Below are 9,913 nucleotides of genomic sequence, written 5' to 3' on the forward strand. Positions count from 1 at the left end.
CTAATACCACAATGTTTCCAACAAGGTACTGGAACTAATACCACAATGTTTCCAACAAGGTACTGGAACTAATACCACGATGTTTCCAACAAGGTACTGGAACTAATACCACAATGATTCCAACAAGGTACTGGAACTAATGCCGCAGTGTTTCCAACAAGGTACTGGAACTAATACCACAATGTTTCCAACAAGGTACTGGAACTAATACCACAATGTTTCCAACAAGGTACTGGAACTAATACCACAATGTTTCCAACAAGGTACTGGAACTAATACCACAATGTTTCCAACAAGGTACTGGAACTAATACCACAATGTTTCCAACAAGGTACTGGAACTAATACCACAATGTTTCCAACAAGGTACTGGAACTAATACCACAATGTTTCCAACAAGGTACTGGAACTAATACCACAATGATTCCAACAAGGTACTGGAACTAATACCGCAGTGTTTCCAACAAGGTACTGGAACTAATACCACAATGTTTCCAACAAGGTACTGGAACTAATACCACAATGTTTCCAACAAGGTACTGGAACTAATACCACAATGTTTCCAACAAGGTACTGGAACTAATACCACAATGTTTCCAACAAGGTACTGGAACTAATACCACAATGTTTCCAACAAGGTACTGGAACTAATACCACAATGTTTCCAACAAGGTACTGGAACTAATACCACAATGTTTCCAACAAGGTACTGGAACTAATACCACAATGTTTCCAACAAGGTACTGGAACTAATACCACAATGTTTCCAACAAGGTACTGGAACTAATACCACAATGTTTCCAACAAGGTACTGGAACTAATACCACAATGTTTCCAACAAGGTACTGGAACTAATACCACAATGTTTCCAACAAGGTACTGGAACTAATACCACAATGTTTCCAACAAGGTACTGGAACTAATACCAAAATGTTTCCAACAAGGTACTGGAACTAATACCACAATGTTTCCAACAAGGTACTGGAACTAATACCACAATGTTTCCAACAAGGTACTGGAACTAATACCGCAGTGTTTCCAACAAGGTACTGGAACTAATACCGCAGTGTTTCCAACAAGGTACTGGAACTAATACCGCAGTGTTTCCAACAAGGTACTGGAACTAATACCGCAGTGTTCCCAACAAGGTACTGGCCCTAATACAGCAGTGTTCCCAACATGGTAATGGCCCTAATACCGCAGTGTTCCAAACAAGGTACTGGCCCTAATACAGCAGTGTTCCCAACAAGGTACTGGTCACACCATGGTAGTTCCCCAGACATTGTGGTGATAACAACAGGGATTTATTTTCTCTCCCTATTTCTGTAATGATTTGCGACGTGAATTCCATCGTATTTGAACATGTGTCCAGTGAACCAAGTTCCCTATAAAAATTAGCAATGTAAGTCGGTGTCTATTAGGTATCATTATAAAATAGCTTTACATTGCAAGCTAATCTTCTCTACTACCCATGGGATTTTGAAAAAATAAACAACTTTGCGTCGTCCCCAACTTTTGGGGCGCAATCCACAGCTAGAGAGGAGACTTGGTGGTTGAGTGGTAAAGCGCTTGGCTTCAGAACTGAATAATCCCAGGTTCTAATCCTGACGAAGACTCGGATTTTTAATTTCGGGATCTTTATGGCGCCTCTGAGTCCACCCAGCTGACATTAGTTTGGGAAACGTAAAGGCGGTTGGTCGTTGTGCTGACCACATGACATCTCCGTTAAACGTGCAGAAACAGATGACCTTTACTTGACATCCTCTGGCCCATAGGTTAGACGGCCAAGGTATAAGATGTTTTCAGCAGATCATTATTTTTTCTCCCTGTCAATATGTGTAATAAAGTATGTGTATGGGATGGGTATAGTTTTAAAGTCGACTTCATTGTTATTTCTCTATATCTGTCTCATTTTCAGATCCTGGAAAGCATCTTCGGCAGAGTGGTTAGTAATGCAGTCTAAGTATCTATTTCCGAACTGAAGTCTTGGGATTCTGATGCAAATACGGTTTCTGTCCAGTAACTTTCACAAAATCAGGCTGCTAAATTTGGTAACACGAAATTCAAGAACCAGAACTCCGATCTACGTCGAGAGCTGACTAATAAACAATCAATAATCTGGAGGCTCACAAATATAATTCCATAAAAATTGTGATTTATAAAAAAAAAAATATTAATCAGATGTTTTTTTTTACAACATCTAAGACTCATTGATGAGTATACATGTATTTATTTTAGATAGCTTGTAATTAGCGCCACAGACATAGGATTGAAAACATAAATTGAAAGTAAAGCGACATATGTTAATGTGAATGGGATCGTCCTAATGCAAATAAATTGTACTTGTCGAAGAGAGATCAATAGACTATTTTTCTTTGAAAAACCAAGAAACTATCAACACAGTGTTGAAATTATTTCCATAAGTATTTATGTTAAAACCATGTCGCTTTCCAGTATGCCAATAGTTCGGCTTATCAAACACTGTATGTCGATCATTGCACTGATGGTTTTCATTTTTATAGGTTATTTGTTGGGAAAGTCGAAAGAAATAACATTTATCGAAATATTTACAGACATGACCGACTACAGCAGTAGTCTTGTGTTAGTCCTATCGCATGTGTTTGTAGTTATCAGACTTCCATTTTGTGTCTTCAATTTTTTGGGGCTAGTTTTCTTGAATAACTTTGAAGCGAGACCCAAACTGCAGTTTTCTTTACAGGAGTGCCCGTTCTTGGTATTTCGTGTCGTCACCAAGGGACTGTACCCAGAACTTGTGAAAACAAACGTCCGGCTTAATCTTCAGACCTGCACAGATTTTGGTCTGAAACATTTCACTATTCAGGTCGTCAGTGATATTTCTGTGAATCTTTCAGCAGACGATCGATGCAGGGAAATAACTGTCCCAGTGGGTTACAAAACAAAAAATGGCAGTCTTTTCAAGGCACGGGCGCTGCAATATGCCTTGGAACCCGAGGCTGATATTCTTAAATCAGGGGACTGGGTCGTCCATTTGGACGAGGAGACGCTGCTGACAGAAGATGCTCTAATAGGGATCATTAACTTCGTCAGTTCGTCTGAACATTCCATAGGTCAAGGTCATATTACGTACGACAACGGTGAGATTGTCAACTGGATCACGACATTAGCTGACTCTAGTCGGGTGGGAATAGACTACGGCTGCCGAAGATTTTGCATGAGCGTTCTCCACAAACCAGTGTTTGGATTGAAAGGATCTTTCGTGGTCGCTGAGGCAAATGTTGAAAAGCTTATTGGCTTTGACTATGGACCAGATGGCTCTATCGCAGAAGACTGTTATTTCGCCTGTCTCGCATACAGTAAGGGCATCAGCTTCGGATTTGTGGAAGGCACGATGATTGAGCAGAGCACTTTTACAATCCAAGACTTTATCAAACAGAGGCACAGGTGGATGCATGGGATTTACCTAACAGCTTTAAGTCCCATAATCCCTGTAAGGTACAAATTAGGGCCCATTCTACTTACTTTGTCCTGTGGTTTACTCCCTTTGAACCTTTTCCTTAATGTCTTAAAGTACATTTGGGCATTGCCCACAACACTGTTTCTCGACATCTCATCTGACTTGATATGGGGCACAAACGTATTCATGGCCCTCTTTGGCACTTTTAAAACATTTAATATCCACCATTATAGTATCTGGAAATATTTCTTTCTAATAATGACATCGGGTATTTGCTGCAATCTAATACGCATTGTGCAATATATGAATTCTGTTAAAATATTCTGGATGCCTAAAACCACAATCAATTACTTTCATTTCCACATTGTTGACAAGGAAAGTAAATCAAAAGGTCTACTTAAACTAGATTAACACTAGATGGCAATTGTTTGGTCTGCGTTTCCACAGGCAAAATTTGTAGGTTACTGTTGAGACTGGCAAAATATATATAGAACGAATAGGCCAATCAGCTTGGCATTTTGAAAAACTGAAATCACGAAAGCATTATTTAACTTTGAAATTTCATGTATTTAAAAATATATATGTTGGTGATTTTTAAGATAAATTATACAGAGTGCATGACGCTGAATTGAAAGTCATTGTTGCCAACATAATTTTAAAAAATTTGTTTATAATTGAGATAACATCTCAAACTGTGGCAGTTAAGCTTCGTATCAAATAAACTTTGTTACTTCTAGTTAGTTGATCATTTGTTATTAATTTTTTTTTTTTTTTTAAAGTCTAACACTTTCTCCATATACTTATCAACAATTCTGGTCTATGTATTTTGCTCACCGGATATACCATTATTTCCCTGACAACACAAGAAATTATTTTTTTTTATTAACCTATTAGTTAATTAACTATTGGTAATGAATTATTAAGTTTGTTCTATTGCACAAGGGAAAGAAGTCGTAATTGACAGATGTGGTAGTATAAGTTGAATTAGTCCCCTTGAGGAATCATGAGCCCTGAGTGAATCTTTTTTTATGCATTAAAAAAAAAAAGGATCCTGTTGACATTCACCAAGATGCCCCCTTCTTCCCTCCCCCACAACTAGTCCAGACAAGTGCATCATAGCGCATTGAGAAAGCTAAGAAACTAAACAAAACAATTGGCAAAATATTTCTATGGCACAGATTTGTCAATAATACATATATAATTAAAAAAAAGATGGCGGAATACTGTTCAGAGTTGTACAACTTTGAAATCTCAGGAGATACAGAGATACTAAAAGTCCCGGCAGTATCCAACATTGACGACTATCCGATTCTTTGCTCGGAAGTAGCAGCAGCAGTAAAAGCCCTGAAAAAGGGAAAATCGGCCGGAGTTGACAACATTCCTGGTGAACTTCTACAGGCGGGAGGTGAAACCATGATAAACGAACTCTTTACGATTTGCAACAAGATCTGGTAATCAAGAGAATGGCCCAAACCCTGGACCCAATCACTCATCTTAACCTTTCCAAAGAAAGGCAACTTACAACTCTGTCAAAACTATCGCACCATCAGCCTCATTAGCCATCCCAGCAAAGTACAATTAAAAATCATATTAAACCGGCTAAAACCGATATCAGACAACATCATATCAGGAGAACAAGCGGGTTTTAGACAAGGTCGCAGCACAACAGAATAAATCCTAAACCTCAGAATACTCTGAAAAATATCTCCAACATCAAGAGAATCTTATGTCCACGTAGTGCGGAATCTTGGAGTTTTCTTCGACTCAACACTATCTTTCGACCCACACATAAGTCAGATCTGCAAAGGTCTTTATCTGCAGCTGCACAGATTAGGCCAGATCCGACCATATTTGACAAATCATATACCTTTTCTAAGCGCTGTATTAGTGCGCTAGTAAAATTATCAAGGCGGTCAGCCAGGATAGAGGGAATAAAATAAGATGTTCAACTATATACAGCAGTGTTTCTCAAACTGTGTGCCGCGGCACATTAGTGTGCCGTCGAAGATTTGCAGGTGTGCCGCGGGAGTTTTTTGATCGCCACACGTGCAGCGTTACACAGGTCTGCCTAATATTAAATATTTATTTTACGTTGCGATGACATCTCCACTTGCAACGACCAGTAGTAGTAGTGGATCTTTCCATTATGACGGAAAGGGGTGTTAGCTATTCAGGTTATGGAATTGTCCACTATACATATATTATTATAATGAATAAAATGTTGGCCGCCTTAGCAGACGCACAGCAGTTCTCGAATTGGTAACGATAATAATAAGCGATGTGTTTCATGTAAATTGGTTAGGTGTATGCTTATAATAACAAATTAATAATAAGCCTTATTCATTGTTATCCATGGAGAAATACGTTAGCAAGAATGAAACTGCGAAAGCGTTAAATGAAAAGCAAGGAACCAAACGAAGGTACAAAGAAGATTACATCGGATATGATTTCATATCTTCTGAACCATTGCAATTCTGTCTGATCTGCAATGCAACTCTGTCGAATGAGGCGCTTGTTTCAAGCAAATTGAAGAGACACTTGGAAACTAAATATCCAGCTGTAAAAGCGCAACCGAAGAAATACTTTTGAAAACATCAGGGCTCAACAAAATAAACAAGCTAAGAAACTTACGAACTACCTAAAGCTGCCAGAAAAGAGATTGATTGCAAGTTATAAGGTTGCTCAGTTATTAGCCAAACACAAGTAAGCACACACAGAGGCTGAATCAGTCATTGCACCAGCTTTAGCAATAGCTGTTGAAACTATCCTTGGACCCGATGCCGCCAAAAAAGTTAAAAAAGTCCCTTTGTCAAATGATACTATCTCGCGCAGATTTACAAGATCAAATCTGCGAACACTTCGACGGGACTGACGATGACGTGTCTCTGCTGTGGACTCTTCGAATCCACAGACATTAGTGGCAAAGCCCAGCTGCTAGCCTATATTCGATTCATAAAGGATGAAAAATGTGTCAACGAATTCTTATTTTGAAAAGACTTACCAACTACGACCAAAGGCGAAGATATTTTCAAAGTGGTGAACGAAAATGTTTTGCTATTCAAAGTACAGTGGAAAAACTGTGTCAGCGTTTGCAACGATGGCTGTCCTTCCATGCAGGAAAATAGAAAGGGATTCGTCACTCTTGTGCGTCAAGAAAATCCAAATGTATTAGTTGTTCACTGCATGATCCACAGAGAAGCTCTTGCCTTCAAATCTTTACCGAAAGATTTGATGTCTGCTCTGGATCAAGTGATTCAAGTTGTAAACTTCATCAAATCTCGACCGCTTGAATCCCGACTTTTCTCTCTGCTCTGTGAAGCAATTGATTCAGACTACAAATGTCTCCTGTATCACACCAACGTTCGTTGGCTCTCCAGGGGAAAAGTGTTAAAGCGTGTCGTCCAACTCAAGGCTGAGCTGATTTCATTCTTGGAGGCTGAACAAAAAAAAAGACTTTGGATTTTCTATTCATGACGAGATCTGGTGGTTAATGTGACGTTTCTCTCTGATTTATTTGACAAATTAAATTCAAGGACCATCGGAAACCATCATCAATGCATCCTCAAACTGAATCATTTGGTGAAAAATTGTCTTTGTGGCAAAGTAAGATCTCGAAAGGAGTCTTCGACTGCTTTCCTACTTACAATTAATGTGCTTCAACTAAAGAAATCACACCCGAAATTCTGGACACTTTGACACACTTGCAGTCAGCATTGTGGCATTAATTTTCAACAGTTGGAAGTAATGAATATGGATGGGTCAGTTATCCATTTGGAAACAATGAAGCTACAAATTTGACAACTGAAGAAGCAGAGCAGCTCATTGATTTAAAAGAAACGATGCCGTTCTTAAGTCAAGTTTTGCCGAGAAAAGCCTGGATGTGTTTTAGATTTCAATCAACAAGTTATACCCTGCAATCAGTTTAAAAGCAATCAAAATAATTCTTCCATTTGCATCTTCATGGTTTTGTGAGTTTGGATTTTGAGCACTGACTGAAATCAAGTCTAAGAAAAGAGAGAGACTTCTTACAATAGACGATGAAATGTGAGTTTGTTTGTCGACTCTGGAGCCTCGATTAGATCACATTTGCTCTCAAAAACAGGCACACCCTTAACATTAAATATATTACTTAAAAACAGGTAATATTTTTTTCTTTTTATTATAAAACAACTGTTGCTCTTCGTGGTGTGCCGCGAAACTTTTGTAGTTTTTTTTACTGTGCCGCCAGACAAAAAAGTTTGAGAAACACTGATATACAGGGTTGTGTCAATGATCAAGTGAGCAACGTGGCATAGAGGTATATACCAGCCCAAGTAGTGTCGACGTGAAAGTCGGACATCCGGCGCCTCTCTGACCTTAGCCTCCTTTCTCTTTCTCTCCATCTCTTTCTCTCTGTCAATTATTCCATTTGACCGTATTTTCCTATCTCTCTTTTTCTCTGTCTCTCTCCTAATCTCTTTCACTTTTTTTTTTTTTTTGTTAAAAAAAACAACAACTTTTTTTCATCACATCTCTGTGACAGGCATTACTTCCCTTTATTCACAGTCACAGTTTTTAACTTGAGCCTCTTTATGTAAAAGTATTTTAGTCTTTCTCTCTTTTATCTTTTTACTAACACTGTTAACATTTAGTAGATCTAAAGTTTATTCACCTTCACCTATCGCTTCGTCTGTGAATCGTTGGGGCACCACACAAGATCTTTTGACCGTCCTTCTCCATTGCTCTCCGTCTTTCGCCTTAGATAGAACCTCTTTCAAAGGCAGGCCCGTCCATTCTTATATGTTGTCTTCCCATCGCTTTCTCTGTCTGCCTCTTCTTCTTTTTCCTGGTACTGTTCACCTCAAAGAAGGTCTTTGCGAGGCCTTGCCATCGAATTTTAGTTTACATTTTTCGACAATAATCAGCTGGGGATCGTGAGGTTCAAAGGTCATTCTCTGTAAAAAAAAAAAAAAAAAAAAAAAAAAAACAATAACAAACGTAAAGCTTATGTCTTCCTTAGGGGCAGCATTTGTATGTGATACCTAGGATCTTTCTGTAGCATCTCAATTCCATTGCTAGCATACTCCTCTCAAATTCAGCAGTTATATCGCAATGTAGAGCGAGTTTCGAATCTTTAAAGATCTTTTAATGCAAAAAAAAAAGAAAACTTTACATTTTTACCATTCTTTCAGAACATTTCTACCATGGCAATCTCATAGCTTCACTATTAACTGCAGGATGATTTTGCAACTCAAATTTACAAATGATATAAATCTTATAGCAGAAAGTAAATCTTACGTACAGGAATTTACTTTTAAACTAGATACTAGATAATCAAATCATTCAGCAAAGAAATTCTCCTTCACCTATCTCTTAGTGACCCTGAGATGGGCTAATCTTTTTACGAGGGGCCAATAACTCTTATCTAAATATTCTTGTCGCGCCATAACCTTTTGTTATCTATAAAAATACATACATTTAGTATTTGATCTAGTAGGATATCAAAATTAAACTAATTTTGACACATGAATATGCAATTATTTGAATAATTTTACGTAAAAATTTCTATAAAATATTCACGTAATTATTCTTAAGAGGAATGAAATCTGTCACAGCTTTTTCTAAAAAAATAATTACTAAAAAAATACTGCTTTCACATCTATGTAGATGCAAACATTGCAAATTCTTTAAACATGACACATTAAATTTGGAAGACTTGATTCTGGCAGCAAAAAGCCTCAAAATCTTTTCAAAAATTCCTTAATCTTCTTTTACATCAGTCAGAATATTTCTCCAGCTGAAAGGCGACAGCTCAATTTCATCTACCTGATTGGCCAAAAGAAGATTTTTTTTATTTTTTAATAGTATAATAAATAATAACATCACCCGCAAATTGATTTTCCTCATGGATTTTCCTTGTATCCTTATATTTAATTTTATTAATTGAATTAAATGATTAATTTGAAATGACCATTCCGTTTTTTTTTATTTTCGTAGTACAATGACACAGAGAACTCTCTAGGTTTTTTAGTAAGAATATTTTGCATTTTATTTCAGAAAAAAAAATTTCAGTAATATGTATGACATTTTTTACCCAGAGCTAATGCATATAAATAAACTTCTTTTTTGTGAATAACTCATTGATTCATCAAGAATCAATAAAAGTACAGTGTTAATCTGTAAATTTTGCAGAAAGGATTTTCTCACCTCTTAGGAATTGCTTACTAAGAAATGGTTTAGTTAGCTTCCCATAGATCTATATTATTTTACAAAATCTTAATGCATGTCAGTTGATCTTCGTATTGAACTAGATATGGCTGCCTGGTCGTGCGGTTTGCGCGCTGGACTGTCGTTCAGATTTATCGATGGTCCCGGGTTCAAACACTACTCGCCCCATCCCCCGTCGTCCTGCGGGAGGTTTGGACTAGGAAGTAATTATCTTCAAATCTGAAGGAACATCCGAAACATGTAAAACATTTTACAAACAAACAAACATATA

The 9,913-nt window shown here is 37.5% G+C and overlaps 2 protein-coding genes across 2 annotated transcripts in view; one reads left to right on the forward strand and one right to left on the reverse strand.

Annotated features, from left to right (window-relative positions):
- Positions 1-1,282, reverse strand: part of LOC129928415 (putative methyltransferase DDB_G0268948) — a 28,011-nt gene extending 26,729 nt beyond the window's left edge. The window contains exon 1 of the mRNA XM_056042663.1: positions 1,198-1,282. Within this exon, the coding sequence (XP_055898638.1) occupies positions 1,198-1,282 (85 nt within the window). The remainder of the gene's footprint in view (positions 1-1,197) is intronic.
- Positions 1,283-2,503: 1,221 nt separating this feature from the next.
- On the forward strand, positions 2,504-3,846 carry LOC129928416 (beta-1,4-mannosyltransferase egh-like). Its single transcript, XM_056042665.1, has one exon. The coding sequence runs from the start codon at positions 2,575-2,577 to the stop codon at positions 3,844-3,846; it is 1,272 nt and encodes a 423-aa protein (XP_055898640.1). The 5' UTR covers positions 2,504-2,574.
- Positions 3,847-9,913: the final 6,067 nt, after the last annotated feature.

Source organism: Biomphalaria glabrata, chromosome 9 (genome assembly GCF_947242115.1).
Source record: "Biomphalaria glabrata chromosome 9, xgBioGlab47.1, whole genome shotgun sequence".
Lineage (NCBI taxonomy): Eukaryota > Metazoa > Mollusca > Gastropoda > Planorbidae > Biomphalaria > Biomphalaria glabrata.